This window comes from Aedes aegypti, chromosome 2, assembly GCF_002204515.2.
Source record: "Aedes aegypti strain LVP_AGWG chromosome 2, AaegL5.0 Primary Assembly, whole genome shotgun sequence".
Lineage (NCBI taxonomy): Eukaryota > Metazoa > Arthropoda > Insecta > Diptera > Culicidae > Aedes > Aedes aegypti.
Window position 1 is genome coordinate 21,492,790 of NC_035108.1, and position 18,199 is coordinate 21,510,988.

Sequence of the window (18,199 nt, forward strand, 5' to 3'; positions counted from 1 at the left end):
AACAAATTTGTAATATGTAGTAAACTTGATACTAATATACATAGGATGAAAGAGTGTATATATTCTAGAGAAATATGGAATTGGATTGAAAAAGTAGTGAGGAAACAGATAAAAGTTAACTTTTGTGCTTATTCTGCGCGACGTGAGACGACTAATGTTAATCAAATGGGAGTAAGTCGACTATTGTCACCTCATTCGACTCGTGTCACCTCACACGCCGCGCAGAATAGACACGTTTAGCAGTGCTACTGAGATTATAGGAGTCAATATAGGAGAAGGTAGGAAAGACCTAAAAGCAGCTCTTTGGCTAATAGTAGAAGGAATCGCATATACAACAAAGCACTATAAAAACGCTTCGTTATACGTTTTTCAACACATGTTAAGAAATCAAAGGTTGAATCAGAGGTATTTATTTAAAAAAGTTTTCGGAACACACGCTTTTGTATTTTAAGAATGTTGTTTTAAGTTTTGTAACGATTATTAGAAAATACACAATTAAAAAAAACACTACTTGAGTCGATTTTACACTGGTACAAAAACGTCGAAAGTAACTGAATGAAACGGCTTATCATTTTGTGGGATTTTTTGTGGGAAATGATAGGAACTACCTAGTGTTTTAACACGAGCTGTTTGCAAGCAAAATTTGAGCGATATACACGGTAAAAAAAATGTTAAAAATGGAATTCATTTTAAAACAGTTTTAGAAGAAAGGTTGTGACTATTCTTAATTAACTTTCTCAAAACCGTATGAAAGTTACTTAAGTCGATTTGAAAAAGTAATCGAGAAGTATTCAAAACATAATCCTTTTATAACCTGTAAATAAAGAATAAAATAATAATAATAATACGCTTACGGCAGCCAGTATTTATAGCTCAGAAATCCCGTAGGTACGAACAAGTAGAAGGTACCAGAGTTATAAGGAATATCACTTGAAATAGGTAGACATGACAAATCCTTGAAAAATTATTTTAATAAATTAAAAAAAATCCATGGAATAATATTGACAGAATCACTTAAGAGGAATCCAAGAGCTATCCATCATGGATTAATTGAAATTTATTTGGGGTAAATTCTAAATGATTCTTTATGTAGTAATTGCTGTAGGAGTTGTAGGATAATTGCGTAACTTAGATAAATTTAATTAAAAATCCTTGGAAATTTACGTTTTTAAATAATTCTTGTAAAGTTTGGATACATTCCAGCAATAATTATTGGACTATGTTAAACATGAATTACTGAAGTAATTTTTGGAACAACGTCTAATTTATGGAGAAGAATCGAAAAAAATGCTGAAGCCCGGAAAAAACTTACGCAATCACACGATGAATACCTGAAAGAGTTCATTGTGGAATCCTCCAAAATCGTGGAGAAACTCCTTGAATTCTTGACGCACCAACCATTTATGTCGAAGAAGAGCCAAAAAGGTTGGGCAGGCCTAATTTAAAATATATTTCTTTTTGTCAAAATTTAAGACTTGGGATAACTTAAAAGTGTGTTTATGAAATACTCTAAGTTTCCAGTTTAGCAAATTTGAAGTGGAAATTTTAGGCCATTTGAAGCACTAGAAGCCGAGTTTCAAGTCTCCAAACTTGACCATTTTGTACAGCAAAAAGAACAATGTGTACTATATTCTATCTAGAAGGGGGTATTTATTACGAATTTTTGAAAAGGCACCTTCCTTGATAAATTGCTTAATATCACAATATTAGATAAATTACACTGCCCTTCTTATTAATACCGCCCTGTCTTCGAAACGTTATCAACGTAAATTATCGGCTTCAATGAACAATTTTACGGGGTGATGCATACGTCCCCAATAAATGCGCCTAAATGTATGTAACACATGCAGCCCAATGATCGTTACTCCGACCGCGATCATCGCACTCTTCCTTATCAATACACGACAATGTATTATTTCAAGCCCCTTCTATTGTGTCTAGCACGTTCTCGTTCGGCAGTAAACCAATCCCTTAGTATTATTTCACATATTTTTTCCACGTATTATTACTAATAATCATCAGATTCAAGAAATTTTCATATCAATGAATCACACGATATTAATCATCGGCCAACATGTAAGTAGCACTCAAAGTGAAACCAGAAGCATAACGAGATTTAAAACAAATCCCCAACACCCTTCGATCCCCTCCAAAGGTACCCCACCAAACTCGCCATCCCGAAGATCGAGATCAACTTCGACACCCCGAACCGGGAGCGCTTCCTTCGGGACGAATTCTCCCAGCGCAACAGCGCCAGCTATACGGTTCTCGGTCGCGGTAGCTACGGCGTGGTCATCAAGGCGGCCTACAAGGGCCAACACGTGGCGGTGAAGATTGTGGAAAAGCATCGGAAGTACCGCTGCCGGTACGATTCGCTGCGGAATGAGGCAAACGTGCTCAACCTGAAGCACGAGAACATTGTGCGGGTGTTGAAGATCATCTCCGGGGCGCGGTACGGATTGGTGATTATGGAGCGCTTCGATGGGTACTGTTTGCAGAGTGTGCTGAATCGGGGCTATGAAGTTACCGTCTATCATCGTTTGTTGTAATGTCGAATGTGGATGCACGGTGCTCCTCAGATCGTTGTTATCAGAAAAAAAAAATCATTAAATTTGTGCTCACTAAGCTTAACTGCATATCTAGCCAAAAATTTAAAAAAGGGAAATTTAAAAGTTAAGTTAGTTTTACGAGTTTTAGCAATTTTCTACTCTTTTAAGCCAAAATATTATGATAAATAATGTAAAAATAGCACCGTGGTATTATATTTAGAGGATTTACAGAGCACTTAGAATCATAAAAAAGTTTCTTTTCTTTGATAGTTGCAAATGTTGCTAGGTAATTACTTTATTATACAGTTTTCACGTAACTGAGTTTGGGGCCAAAACCAGGTCCAGGTCATGGTTAACATGAAAAAATCGAATGTTGAAAACAATTTTGATGGAGATTTTTTTCTGATAACGGTATCGGGAGCACCATGAAAAGACTATCGATAACGATATCGACGTATTTTTTATTGATTACAGGATTCTGTGCGACATAATTAACGGACTCTGCTTCTGCCATCGTCATCATATTGTACATTTGGATGTAAAACCTCAGAACGTGATTATTTGTGTGCTGATCCCGGATTTCCCAGCCAACAATAGATGTTCATCGATTAGAAATTACACCTGCAAATTATGCGACTTTGGATCGTCGGTAGTTTTGAATAAACCTAGCGTGGTTGAATCGAAGAATAATCGTGGCACGATACGATACATGGCTCCAGAGTTGCTTCGAGGACTGGATGGGATAACCGAGATGGCCGATATCTACTCGTTTGGTGTGACGATGTGGCAACTGAGCGAAGGGAAAGACCCTTATGAATCAATCGCATCCAACGAAGCCGTTGCCTACAATGTGGTCAAGAAGAAGATCCGCCCCGATAGCGTTACAACAGCGGAAATATTGCGCTCGGAACCGGTGTCTATTCCAGCGGCGAAAAATCTCAACAATCAAGTACGTGGTCGCAAAAATAGCGACAACTCGATGGAGTCTTCCCAAACTTACCTGAAGGGTAATGGCAACTCGCACATCAGCTTCCACAGCAGCATTCTGATTTCTTCGAATGCATCCGACCATCAGCGTCCCAGTATCGACTGTTCAACAGACGCCATGCGTGACGAGCTTCAGCAACAGGGCATCGACCTCCTTGAGGAGGTGGCTTCTACCGCGGAGCACGATGAGGATGAGTTGGACGATGCACCGAGTATGGCGTCACTGAGTGCCCTCTTCGTGCAGGCTGTTGAATTGCATGCCGTCAATCAGAACTTCATCCGACAGGAGTATAGGAATTTGTACCGGAAATGCTGGCAGCATGAGGCCGTGCGTCGCCCAACAGCTGCCGATGTTCGTGCCACGTTGCACGGTATGGTTGAGCGGATTGTCTGTTGTAAATAGTTACCATTGTATGTTCCGTTTGTATTGGCGTTGAGTGTTACCTTTTATCACTTGTTCAGCTCCATGGCAGCTACCGAGCTGTTGATAGCATGCGAGCTCATGTTTGTTGTGTTGTCCTCTGTATGTATGTTCACAAAGTTTTCCTAGATTAGGAATTTTATATTAGAAAGTTTTTTATCGATATTATTTTAAATATCCTTACAGTATCGTTGTGCGATAGGTAATAAAGAATTGTCATCGCATTGAAATGCACTGTTAGGTGTTTAATTTTAACTCAACTTTAATTACTTATCAGCATTTAATGCATTTAATTGTGATAATTTCATAATGACAATTTAGCTATTTATAAATTGTAGTTTTCTCAACATCTAACCTTCAAATGAATTAAGGTACTAAACTAGCTACCAATAGTTAAAAGGGAAACTATGAACCGATTCTATAACATGCCCCAGAAAACCATTCATTCGAAAATCATTTCCCAGAATCTCATTTTCCAGAATGTATCATTCCCTAGAATATATACATAAAGAGAAAGTTAGATGGATTATAATAACAAAAATAAAACAGTAGACGACATAATTGAAAACAAATGAAGTTTACCGAAAAATATAAAGTATATAATATGCAATGTAGGAAAGAAAGCTGAAACAAATGTTCTTAATTTTGAGTTGCAAATCTTCAGGATTTGGCCTAGTTCAAGGCATTTCGTAACGTTCATCATCAAGAGCCAGTTTCGCAAATTCGCGAATTCAATAACTTTCGAATTGTCCCTCATGTACTCGAATTGTTTATCATGCACTGTTATCTCCCCGATCTAATCAGAGCTGTAGCAGAAGATGATAAACATACGCTCATGATGTGTTGCGGATCATGATTGTTACAGAGAAAATAAGAATAATACATTAGAGATATTCTAAATTCTCTCTCTTCATCAATATAAAGATACAAGCACAGGCCATTTTACGACTTTCAATTTTTTATGATATTTAGACATATAGATATTGAAAAAATAAAATAAAATTAAATTAAATTCTGGAGAATCAGATACTGGTGAACGGTTTTTGGAGGAATGGTTTTCTGTATAATGTCATATAAAATCCTTCAAACAAAATTCATCGTTTAAACTTTCCCCCTTTCCAAACTACACATTGGTAAGCCTCTTCGGTCGTTCTTCATCCTATCGGTCCTCGTCTAACAATTATCTCTTAACAAGCAGGTCTGATTTCATCGTTGTCAACAGTACGCCAAACATTCCAAGATGACTAGAAAAACGGCGTGGGCGAATCTCAGTTCTCGTCTACAAACTATCATTCTTAACAATGGATGGAGCAAATGCATATTTTTTTATACTTATTTAAATGTGAATTGAGAGGGCTATTTCAGTTCTGGAGCTATGGCAAACTACGGTGACTCAGGTTCAAAGTTAAGAGGTGCTCTAGGTACGCAAGAGGTGTGAAAGAATTATGACAAGATTGGAAACAATATCATTTTGGAATCACACGAGCTTCCGGGATTGGATGGAATTATGACATTATAACAAGTAGGTTAAAATTAGTTTTATAACATTAGCGGTTCGTCACTTTTTGCACGATCTCCAAGTTCCGTCATTATCGAGCTGTACTCAGTAATTACTTGACTTCGGTGCGAATGTCTTTTGCTTCCACTATCAGTCGGTGGCTCCCTCCGAGCCCTTCTCTACGTCTCAGCTGCTCTTGATGTAGTCGAAATGTAACCGCTCGGTTTCTTCCTTGAGGATCTGAAATATTAAGAATTAAAAGGAAGGGTTTTTATCATTACTTGAAGACAGTGCCACTTAGTATGATTTGTTTCATTTAATAATTTTTAAGCTGAAAATCATACTTTGTACCGCTGGAAATTTAATGCAAAGTAAAAAATCGCTATTTGAAATGATGGAACTCCAAAAATTTCAACACACTGTTATTTAAGTATATGCATAAAGTTTATCTTCAGGTATTACCGGGTGAGCACCATATACACCCGATTCTGTTTTTGCACGGGGGATGCGTACCGTGCAAAAAAAGTTTTCAGTTCAAAATTTCAAAAACCGTGCAAAAAAAGCAACACCATTTCTCGACGTTTCAAGCAAAAATAAGGTTTTGGCGGAAAAAAATGTATGGAAACTTTTTTTGCACGGCCGTGTAAAAAAATCCGTGCAAAAACAGAATCGGGTGTAGTTTGCGTACTGAAGGCTTTTCAACTTTCAATCAGCTGTAATTATTAAAAACAAAACACAATACTCAGAAATTTTAGGGCGAATACTTATCGATCTAATGCACAACGAAAAAATATAAAAGCTTCAATAAGTAATGATTTTAATTGCATATTTTGAAATATCTTCAAGGGGTCCGTGTTCCTAATTCTGCGCACATGATAGACTCTGTAAAACAAGTGAAGTATTTTATCAAAAGCATTTTATTTTATTTTCACTTCAATTAACCTCCGTATCAATTTTCACTTCAATTAACCTCCGTATCAACTCGAATACTCCGATTTATGCTCTAAATCAGTGCTTCCCAAACTTTTTCAACTTTTGCCCCCTTGAGGCCAATATTTTTCTAGAATCGCCCCCCTGATATGGGATATGTGAAATATTTTATTTAGGCGCTGTACGCCAAAAAATTTATTCGACTCGCATATTCATAGAATCATTATACAATAACTATTATGTAAGTATTTTCTTGCATATCGATAATCCACAATTCTTAGGAATGATTTACTGGTCTGTAATTTATGATATCAATTTTAACAATATCTTGCGTGTACTATAGGCTGCTGAATCAGTTTTCAATATAAGTTCGGCCCAGTTTCAACAATTTAAATATAATTTATGCATAGGCATCAACAAAGCTCTTCAAAATAAAATTAAATGGAATGTTTCACAAGTGAACGCACAGACATGGTAAAATCCTGGGAGGGAGAAACCAATTCAAAATTTCTGTACGTCACAGTGAGCCGAGATTCCGCTGTCACGAACTGTCACTGTGAGCCCAGATCTCAAACATTGGACTAACATGGAAAAAGCGCGTAACTGATTAAAACACATTTTCGCATTTCATCAAAAGTGACAAAAATTGAATGAAAATCAATTCATACACAAAATGTAAGTAATGTCACGTGAGCACCTTCCAACTTATTGAATATAAAGCATTGAAAAACGCATCGTTTTACTTTTTCCAATGAAAATTATTATTTATTGCATAGGAAACTGTGGCCCTTTTTCCTTGTGTGTCAGGAAAGATCGAAAGTACACAACAAAAGAAAACTAGCGGTTTTCCCCAAGCCTGCCTTGATTGTTGTTGGCAAGCTGGAGTTATCTTGCAGTTCAAACAAACGCTGTTCTATATTTCGTGTGTAGTATCGGTGCCTCCCTCCCAGGTAAAATCCAGCGCACAAAGTTGTAAGTAACTAAACCTGAATTCGACTGAAATTGCATTTAACTAATAATTCAATATTGCAGCTTTAGCAATACTCTGCGGAAAAAGCGAGTTGCTCAAAGACATCCGATATCACACCAACAGTGACTACAGGTATGTTCCGTTTTTATCACGTTCCGATTTTATCACGCTCCGATTTTGTCACGTCCCGATTTCGTCAACAAATTATTCCGTTTTTATCAACACAAAAAAAGTGTTTTTTTTTTTTTTAACTTTTAAAAATGCTTAGAATATAAACTAAAAATTTATATGAAGCTATTTAAATGTTTTTCAATAGCCTCAGGTTTAATTCTCTTCATTATGTTGGTGTTGATCACCCACGATACATGGTAGGTGTTAAGTCATATACGATTCAATAAGGTTTGATTCCTTCCTATCCGCTAATTAATTAGAGTTTTCAAATATAGCATGGACTGATGGACAAGATTGACGCATCTTTCAAAAGTCAATGGTTGCTCTGGCTACGTCCTAGCAACCAGGCTTGACAGAACTCCACTGCGATGCAAAAATTATGCGATTTTGATCTTTTATTTAGAAGTTAAAATTGCACTCAACATTTTCAACACAGATCCTCAAACAGTTCAAGTGAGAGTGCAAAAAAATACGAGGATTTTATTTAGTACTCTTTCTCTCTCGTTGCTATCCTCACATTAACTCACACTTTAAAAGTACTCTTGAGTGTCCCGCTCGAACAAAACAGCCATCTCAGAGTTGTTATAAGACCTTTGTTATTGAATTATGCTCTGTTCTGCGAGGGAAAAAAAGCTGATTTTTTATGCCTCTCTGATTAGTATTTTTTAAGTTCCATATTACTTACGATGTGAATGTGATAGACATATATCAATGAGAATGACCAGTTCTTTGTTATAAGGGATGTACCTGAGGAGAATGAACTCAACAATGTTTAAGCAATGGACCAATGCACGAGTCCACTCATTGACGTTTTAGCAGCGCCGTGTTATTTGTGTGACCATGGCAACAAGTGAATTCAGCACCGCTCAAACGTCAAAATAGTAAACTCGTAGGGGAACTGTGGGTAAAATGAACAGGGGGGTAAAATGAACAGGTTTGTGTTTTACGGTAATTATGCTATAAATCTATGCAAAACATTGCACCATCTTCAATCCTAAGACTAAGAACCTATTTCGACAACTCTAGCGCGATCTAAAACTGCCAAAAGCTGGAAAAGTAAACAAAAACAAAGTGCGCCTGTCCGTATTCTCATATGATGTAAATTTTCACTCGTGGAATTTAAGGTTTTTATGACTAAAATCATCGAAAATCTATTGAACTGCGTAGCACATCATATCTTTAAGGTATTTATAATAAGTAGACGGAAATTGAAAGTATTTTTATATTCTAAATTCTTAAAACAAATGATGATGCTGATTCTTTGGGGGTAAAATGAACCACTCGAGATGGAGGTAATATGAACACCATGGCAGGGCGAATACTACCAGATTTTATTTCAGATGCCGAAAGTCTTCCGGAGAAAAAACAAAGACAGACATCAACAGCCACCCACATGGTCGCAGCTAAGCGTTCCAGCGGTTCTAGAATGTCTGTGAGATATGCATTGATCGTGTACAGGATGCCGAGAATCATGCCGCAACCCGTTCAATTTAAATGGTGTTCATTTTACCCCCACTGCATGCTCATTTTACCCCCACTGGATGTTCATTCTACCCCCAGCATGTGTTCATATTACCCCCATTGTATGTCCATTTTACCCCCAAGTATATGTTCATATTACCCCCGTTACATGTTCATTTTACCTACATGTTTGAAGCATTGGCTCTGTGGATAGAAATTTTCAAAATGATAATAATGATGATAAAATTCGATTTTGATTACGATATTTCAACTTGTTACATTGCATAAACATCCTTCTTCAATTCTGAGCTATTGAAAAAGAATCTGACAGCTTCATAAGCAAGAAAACATGAAAATTGCTTAGGGTGTTCATTTTACCCCCAGTTCCCCTACATAGGCCATACATAATTTCACCTAGAGTGAATTTATAGCAGAGAAAAAGTAGATTTTGTATGAAAATTGACAGAAAAATGAATTACAAGTTCATCCACTTCTCCTGGCCTATTGGTCCATGGCAAGAGACATGATCAAGTTCATTTTATTTTCGATAAGACTATCGATCCCTTCATATTTTGTAGAATATCTTTCATCTCTCAAACTCGATAACATTGCACAGATTATAACAACAGCCATTAATTAGGCCCTGTTGCAAGGATAGGGGAAGAGGTCCAGCAAAACTTAACAATCTATTAAAATATTTGGAATCTTCATACAATAAATTCGCATCAAAGAAGATGGAAAAAGACTGTTCTGGAGTTTGTACACTTTTGTGTTTTTGATAAACCAATTCAACATTATATTACCAAACAAAATAGTAGAATTTTAGTTTAGTTTAGTGCTAGTCAATTCGTGATTCAACTCAGAGCTAAACGGTGAAGGTGGCGCTGTTCTAGAAGAATGATTACCGCATTCCAGTCGAAGTTGGTAGTGTTAGTGAAGAAAAATCACCACAATCATTCTACCGAACAGATTTTGACAATTTAAAGCACAGGAAAACGGAAATAATAATTAAGGCTTGTAAAATTTTCGCAACATAACCCCACATTTAATCGTCAATTTAATTATTTAATTCCATATTAAATACAATGAAATTGTAACCAACAAAACTTAAACTATTAAAGATTTATCGCATTAAATAAGACGGGGTTGGTGGTCTAATGGCTACCGCTTCTGCTTCATAAGCAGAAGATCATGGGTTCAATCCCAGGCCTGTCCCTTTCCTCGTACTTGGTAGTTGTATCTTTCACTTGCTTCTATCTACCACTCTTAATATATCACAGTTGATGTATCTATCACAGTTCATAGCATTTGCTAGAGCCCGAGACGGACAGAGATAAACCGTTTCCCAACGCTTCCAATCGTTCATCATTATAGCATGCCTTCCTTTAGGCATGATACATATGCAGTCTGTTAACCAAACCAGCAGCAAGCCTCTCTGCCATAAAAATTACCCCTGGGTTGGCCCTTCCCGCATGAACTGGCGTTGAAGCAGTGGTATGTACGGTCAACCGTGGGAGCCAGTTGAATGCATCATCAATTCCTTCCCCTTCCCCTCATTGGTCTGCATTCTGACGTGGCAGGCACCATTGTTTCCTAAAAATTGAAGATCACCAGCACTGGTTGGTTCCTTGTGTAAGTGCAGCTGATACTGGAGTAGCAACCACAGGCGGCCAATCAAGCTCAAGCTAAAGATTTATCGCATTAAATAATCATATTGGTTGATTGGAATACGTTGTTACGAATGCACAATCTTAAAGCTAATTACAGCTCCCAAATATCATAACTGTGCATTTAAATGATGAAATTGTGTATTATCTTGGCAAAACAGCAATATTGTTTTAAAATTCGGAAAATATTTTGTCTAAGAAAATTATTCCGTTTTTGTCACGGTTCCGTTTTTGTCAACTGAAAATTGCCGATCGTGTTGATAAAAACGGAACATACCTGTAATCATTCCGAGCTTGTGAAAATCTCAAATACCGACCATTCTTAAAACTCACTTGCTAAGCGAAGTATGCACTTCAACAGAAAAGTAATCGCCCATCTCGATGCGTGGGAAATTTCTTGCAAGAAATGCTCAAGAATTTTGTATGGAGACTGCAAGCATGTTGAAAAAATCGATTTAATATAAATTTTATCATGCAATTTCAACCAAATTATATCTTAAATGGTCAGTGTTCGGACAGACCGGACAAGTTGATATTCGGCATTCCAAAGATACGTTGAGGACTCCAACAATTCTGATTTTTCCGATGAACAATTCTGATTTTTCCGATGATATTTTTAAACAGATATAAAAGATAAGTTCCATTATTGCAGCAAATAATGCAAGTATTTTGATGTTTCGAAAGCCTGAGCTGAGGTACGCTTCCCTCTAATAATTAAAAGAAAAAAACACTTGGTCCAGTCTATCTGAACACTGACCAAATGAAAGTTAAAGTCCTATTTTGCATGCTTGGTAGGTTATATCAATAAAAAGTTGGATAAATCATAATAAATCTTCGAGCTGTTTAGTGAAATAGTACCTATAAGTAGATGATAAACCGAATTTAGTACTACAGTCGACTCTCCATAACTCGATATTCAAGGGACCATCGACTTATAGAATTATGAGTTATAGAACATACCGGCACACAAAATCATAGAAACATATTTCTGTATTTCCAATACTTTTATTATCACTTTGTAAGGAAGCAATATTATTTTGTTGATAGCATTTTGGAAAAAAATGTTTCAACACTTCTTTAAAATTCTCGAAAAATCCCTTTTTTTTTACAGAAAATCAATATTATCAATATTATTAATTAAAGTATTTTTAGCTGGATATCGAGTTATGAAAGGAAATTTGCCTCACACTAACTTCGACTAGTGGAGATATCGAGTTATAGAACTATCCACTTATGGAGAGTATGATGTATGGGAATTTGGAGGGACCGAAAAATCCATCAAGTTATAGAGTATAGAATATCTAGTTGTGGAGAGTCGACTGTATACCATTTAACACTCAAATTTTTACTTTCGATCTAAATATCAGTTTTAGTTATCTAAAATCATTCTGAACACGTTTTGGGCAATGATTTATTTTTATTCGTAAATCTATGAATTTTGGTTTTTGATTTTTATAATTTTTATTTTTTGAGCATCCCTATCTTTTTTCATTATTTTTTGAAGCCTTTTCTAGTAACTGATTTTTGGCAATAATAAAAATTCAAGTTTTTACGGTACTTTTAAAAACATTAATTTTTTTATATTTTTCTGGAAATATTTTTATTGTTCGTGTAATTAACGGAAAAACAGGTTTGAAATTGTTTTAATCCTACCAAGCTCTTCTTCTGTGATAGGAGCAGTGTTTTGTAAAGCCCAAACAAGACGCTTCGTTTTTGGGACGGCGGGAGTTCGGTTTTTGGTTCGTGGGTTTTGCTGGGCAGTGTTTTGGAAAGCCCAAGCAAGACGCTTCGTTTTCGGGACGTCGGGAGTTTGGTTTTCAGTTTGCGGGTTTTGCTGGGCAGTGTTTTGGAAAGCCCAAACAAGACGCTTCGTTTTCGGGAAGCCGGGAGTTTGGTTTTCGGTTCGCGAGTTTTGGTGGGCAGTGTTTTGGAAAGCCCAAACACGACGCTTCGTTTTTCGTACACCGGGAGGTTTTCGGTTCGTGGGTTTTGCTGGACAGTGTTTTGCAAAGCCCAAACAAGGCGGTTCGTTTTCGAGGCGCCGGGAAGTTTTGCTGTTCGCGCTGTGTGAGTGCGAAAAGATATTCGTGTTAAGTCGAGGATGGATTACCAACTGGTGAGCTCGTTTCATGTTTATGATAACACATTTTTTCATGTAAACGTTACTTTTTTGTAATATTCAATCAAACTTTGTATGGTTCGTCACTACAACTGTCGGCATTATGCCTGTTTTATACAATTCTAATAAACATAGAAACTTTTTGACATTACTTAAAATATTTTTTGAATTGTTCGACATTATGAATGTCGACGTTTATTTTGAAACTTCTACCAAAGACTTTTCTTCTTGAGGCATAAATATTCAGTAATACTTTTATGTAATTTTCAAACAACATAGTTCTTCACTACAAGTGTCGGCATTATTCCTGTTTCATATAATTTAAAATATACGCATATATTTTTCTCTTTTCGCCATTAATAATAACTTCTTTTGAATGGTTCGACATTACAGATGTTGACGTTTATTTCAAATCTTCTACCAAAAACTTTTTGAGACAAAACTAAAAACTAGCTTTAAGTATAAACCGTATTTTTCCTCCTTGTCCATGGATCGCATCACCGACCAAAGGTAACTCCCAGATCTTTTCCTTCTCCACTAATAAACACCCTTCCCGTGGTGATTGTGGAGATGCAGAGGTATTCTCGGTCTCTAGAAGCAACAATCATTACACCCTAACATTCCTTCCCTATCCCAACTGACTGTAAGGACTTGGCCGGCGCCGATATTGATCAATAATATTAGATCTGCTGAAAATGTTGCTGTTGATAGCAAAACATATAAAAGTTTCGATTTTACACGTTAAATGAACCCAAGGCATTTGTAGGTTATATAAGAATACAATTTTTCAAACAATTTTCAAAAATACAAACAAGCTCCTAAAGTCATAAAAAACTTTTCTTATATGCGTGTTATGAGTCAAGGCTTAAGCCAAAAATAAAATCATTTTGATTTCCGAGCAACGAAAATATACACAAAATTCCAAAGTGTACCCCGTCTAAAGGCGAGGTTGGGTTAATTCCACTAGAGTTTGTATCCTTTGACAAATACGCGTATTTCGAGCTCAACTGTAAGGCCGTCTTAAGTGTCGTGTACTAGACTCAAATTTGGACTTAAGTCGAGTCTAGAAAACGACACTGAAGACGACCTTACAGTTAAGGGCGAAATATGCGTATTTGTCAAAGGATACAAACTCTAGTGAAATTAAATGGTATAGTACTAAATTCGGTTTTTCATCTACTTGATAAATCATGCTTTAAATTGCATGCAAACAACAATGAAAAGAGTGTTTTATACAACTTTGGCCACTTTGTACAACTTTGCTAAAAATTGTGAAGTGCAGGAACGTTTCTGAAAACGGCATCAGATTCAGCAAACCCAAATCTTCTAGAGACACATAATTTGCTCCTTGAGACACACAAAAATGGTATTTTTATTACGCTGTGTTATAGAGTGGTCATGGAAGCTTGTGGTTCTGAAAATGCTCCTATCACCTTCAAAAATGTTTAAGTTCGATACCCATGTTGATAGAATTACGGACAAAATTCAATTCAAAATCGACCCCATCCCCCCGAGCACCTCGAACCTACTATAGAGTATCCATAGCAGTCGGTGGTTCTAAAAATGCTTCCGCCCAGCTTTCTGGAAAGTTGCTGTCAAAATTACAGTGCTCTATGTCCTAGAATGATCTTCAAAAGACGAGGATACTCGGTAATTCATCTTCTTGATTTACTATCAGAGCACTGAAACTACTATTCTAACAAACACATCTTAAATTCTATGTTTCCATATTCTACTGTACTCTTTTCCATTTGTGCCATTTTTTTTAAACTTTTTATTCATATTTTCATGGTTTTGTTTAAATATTACAAGTTTTACTAAAAGCTTAGAATTTACTATATTGTTAACACAAAACCAAAGAATTTAGTGAAATATTGCAATTTTCACTGAGAGCTTACCATAATTTTTACTCAAATATACACAATTTAAGTAAAATTATATTTTTCCGGATCCCTGAATTACTAGTCCAAGTGGATAGGTAGGTAATTTTTGTAGGGTTACTTGCATTCGAAGAATCATCAACTCTCTGAAAAGAGACCTGCTATCTGTAAGTATATTTTAGGTGGACCTTGGGCAAAATCTTCCATTTGTGAATCTAGACAGATTTAAGGGTGATATCACGACTCACGTCACAAATTTACGTTTGCTTTGCGACAGTTACAATACTACTAATAACATCAAAACATTTGGAGATTGGATTATACGGTCCTATCAACTCACCATCATCTCCTCCTGAATCTTGTCGGTGATTATCTTCCGTGCTTCCTCCTCGGAAACGGGATTCGTCCTCAGCCGTTCCATCACAGCATTCAAGTCGATCGGCTTACCAAAATTGTACGTCAGTTTCTTGCCCAACCTAAGGTAGTATGGTGGCTCGTTTGGAAGCACCGTTTCCATCCCAATGTGCCAGATGGGAATGATGACTGGCAAGATGGGTGTTTCGTAGATTATCCGCCCTACGCCCCATTTGAACCTTCAAGAGGAATAGAATTGCCGATGATCTCCAAAATCTGACGTAAAACCCATCATCCAGTACCTGAGATCTTCTTTGGTCATGTTGACTTTCCCCTCGGGGAACACGTGCACCCAGTGGCCCAGCTTCAGCTTCTCTATGCAGAGATCGATGGCCGGTTGATAGACCCCGGCTCCTCGGACGACCGGGATGCACTTACCGTACATGAAGAATAGCGAATGATATTTGTTGGTGAAGCAAATGTCATGAGCTGCCATCGACCACCGGATCACGTTGTGGTTGCAAACGTTGCGCAGTTTGAGCAGTCCTAAAATGATTCAAAATTTGAAATGTTAGTCTGAAGTTCGATTCTTCTGATAACTATTGAAAAGGGAAACATTTACGAAGCTTCAGCAGTCCTGCGACGGCGTGATGCGTACAGATTTTACATATACATGAAATGGCAATACAACAAAGGTAGAAGGCAGAGTTACAATTTTTCACGCGTGGCAAGTTCCAAAAAAAGATTTAGATTTTAATGGAGGTTACAGAAAATTATGGTGGTTGAGTGAGCCACGGCGAGCAACTTACCCCACATGCCGGGATCATCGAAGCACGAGTGATGATTGGAGACGGTCAGCAGGGGCGTTCCCTTCGGGCGGTTCTCCAGGAGGTTTTCCAGCACTTCAATGTTGTGGACACGAGTCTTGTTGAGCCACACTGAAAATGGAGGAGAAAAAAGGTTGAATTTTGTACCGGGTTTGATAAGCAATGCATGGGCCGACGGAAAATAAATTCAAAATAAACTAGTTTGTTACGATAGTGAATATTTTGTTTGAATTATTGTAACTTTTTTTCCAGGCTATTATTGAGCTTCATATGGGATTATAGCCCTGTGAACACCTACAAAAATCCCAAACGAATTTAGCTCAATAGGGATTTGTTTCGTCAGCATTAAGGTTTGAAAAATGAGTTTTCACTATGAGATGATAAGTTTGTACTTACATTACAGTACTAACGTGTTTTCAAAATTTCTCAATAGCAATTTCCATACAAACCTTTGTCTTTGGGCTATCTGTAAATCACCACAGTAAAAGCTGAAAATTCACAGAGCACTATTTTTATGGCAAGGATGATAAAAAAGATATGGGAGGTTAAATTTTCAAACATTTTTAAATTTTGAATCGCCCTAGTGGTCTGCCGTTGTACACATAATTGTCCCATGTTACTTTTTGTATTTTTTAGTTTTTGTAGCCAAAAAGTATATTTTAACCTATATTAATAGGAAACAATTAAAAATAGCATACTTTTTTCGAGTATTCTATGGGAATCCTACCGAGTCAATTTGTCCCACTGCTGAATTTCTACGCACAACTGTCTCGCTAATGAATTTCCACGCATTTATGTCCCACTATGTATTTTTCACAAGCAGTTTCAAATAAAGTGCTAAATTTATAGGATTCATTGAGCTGTGTAAAGTCATTTTATATCATATTTTTACTTTGGCTTTACATCCCACGTGGTACATTGCCTGTTTCACACGTAGCGTATCACCGGCTTGAGTCGTCGGAGCGCCAGTGAGCCGGAATCGCTGGACTGACTTCAGCACTCCACTGGCCAGTATCGAAGCATGAAAAAGCGCGTAGCCGGAGTAGGCTAGCTCTACCGTCGGGGACTAGGCCGAGTAGCATCGATCGTCACAAATCAGTTTTGAATCGTCGGGGCACCAGTGAACCGGATGACTTCCAACCGATATCGCTGGACCGACCTCGGTATCCAACTGATCTACCTGGAGAGCTCGAACAGCAGCAGCAGAGAACGAGGCGTCGTAGAGCAACGAAAAGCACATGAGCGTCCAGTAGAAGTTTAACAGGGTTCTGATGAGAGGCCAGTCCAAGGGATATATGCGTCGTCGCACAGAAAGCTGTCTAAAGCCCTGGCGATATCTTTAACCGCCAATTGGGCAAAACGAGTAGTCGCAAAGACACCGTAGATATGTTGTAGTGAGCAGCGTTTTTGACGACATTAAGCTCCAACAGCGAACTAGCAAAATAGCTAGAGGCTGAGATTGACGAGGTGCATGAGCGGCATGAGCACAGCCCTCCCCCGATGAAGTTGCGTGATGTAGTTCCGGGGTGTACAAAGATGCGAATATTAGATATCAAGCGTGTAAAATACGACAGACTTCAGTGGACTGGTCACTTAGTGCGAATGTCGGAAAAAAGAATTGCGCAGATAATATTCAGCAGGGAACCAGGTAGAGGTCGGCGGCTTCGGGGAAGACCACGAACACGCTGGCTGTACGCAGTGGAAGAGGACCTGGCGACCTTTAACGTTCGGGGCAACTGGAAAAGTTTCGCTCAAGTCCGACGAAGATGTAGCTCTACAATACGCCCGGCAATGGCGTGACGCTACGCTGTAGCCATCAAGGTATCAAGGTAAGGTAGGTCTAAATAACATTTCTATTGTTACTTGTAGGTATTACAATACCTGATCTAGTTATAAGTTTGGTGTTCGTAGAATATGCTTGAGGTATTATTTGAGGTATTTTACCTCTTATGCAGGGCTCATTCATACCTCATTCAGGTTGTAAGTATTGGAAATAATCTGGTATGGAATACCTCAATTTGGTATTCAGTAGTTATTTTCTTCTGCTCGGGAACTAATGGATCACTTATCCTACACAGTAGTATTGTTTTAACACAGTCAACCGCACAGTGGCACATGGCCGGACAAAACCTCAAAAATTCATGTTCTCAAAATCACTCGCCAATATTTTTTTTAGACTTCTATACTATTGAGCGACAATTTCTCAAAATTTGAGATTGATCTGTTCTGTTTTCGATTTTTGGCAGCATCGTAAGTTTGTGAAAGTCAGCTAAATTGGACTGCTCGAAATTCATCACCTAGCAAACTTCAAACAGACGAATCCCAACGAAATCATAATCGATTAAAGCTCAATAGGTTCCATTTG

General features: G+C 37.5%; 2 protein-coding genes across 4 annotated transcripts in view; one reads left to right on the plus strand and one right to left on the minus strand.

Moving 5' to 3' along the window:
- The first annotated feature begins 1,906 nt into the window (after window positions 1-1,906).
- On the plus strand, window positions 1,907-4,191 carry LOC5571287 (proto-oncogene serine/threonine-protein kinase mos). The gene is made up of 3 exons (XM_001653538.2): window positions 1,907-2,076; window positions 2,156-2,545; window positions 3,024-4,191. Coding segments are annotated over exons 1-3 (1,308 nt in total). The 5' UTR covers window positions 1,907-2,074; the 3' UTR covers window positions 3,940-4,191.
- A 10-nt stretch (window positions 4,192-4,201) lies between these two features.
- LOC5571286 (tafazzin homolog) overlaps window positions 4,202-18,199 on the minus strand; it is a 44,319-nt gene continuing 30,321 nt past the window's right edge. For 2 of the 3 annotated variants that reach the window (XM_021840177.1, XM_021840176.1), the window contains 5 exons: window positions 15,817-15,945; window positions 15,630-15,644; window positions 15,310-15,553; window positions 14,994-15,246; window positions 4,202-5,695 (listed from right to left, as the gene is read on the minus strand). In XM_021840177.1, coding sequence (XP_021695869.1) covers window positions 5,642-5,695; window positions 14,994-15,246; window positions 15,310-15,553; window positions 15,630-15,644; window positions 15,817-15,945 — 695 coding nt within the window. In that variant the 3' untranslated portion in view covers window positions 4,202-5,641. The remainder of the gene's footprint in view (window positions 5,696-14,993; window positions 15,247-15,309; window positions 15,554-15,629; window positions 15,645-15,816; window positions 15,946-18,199) is intronic. The other variant, XM_001653537.2, reaches the window with a different exon arrangement.

Excerpts from the sequence above, each read along its gene's own strand:
- LOC5571287 (XM_001653538.2), top strand. Across the intron at positions 2,546-3,023 it reads ACCGTCTATCATCGTTTGTT|GATTCTGTGCGACATAATTA; the intron begins GTAATGTCGAAT and ends TATTGATTACAG.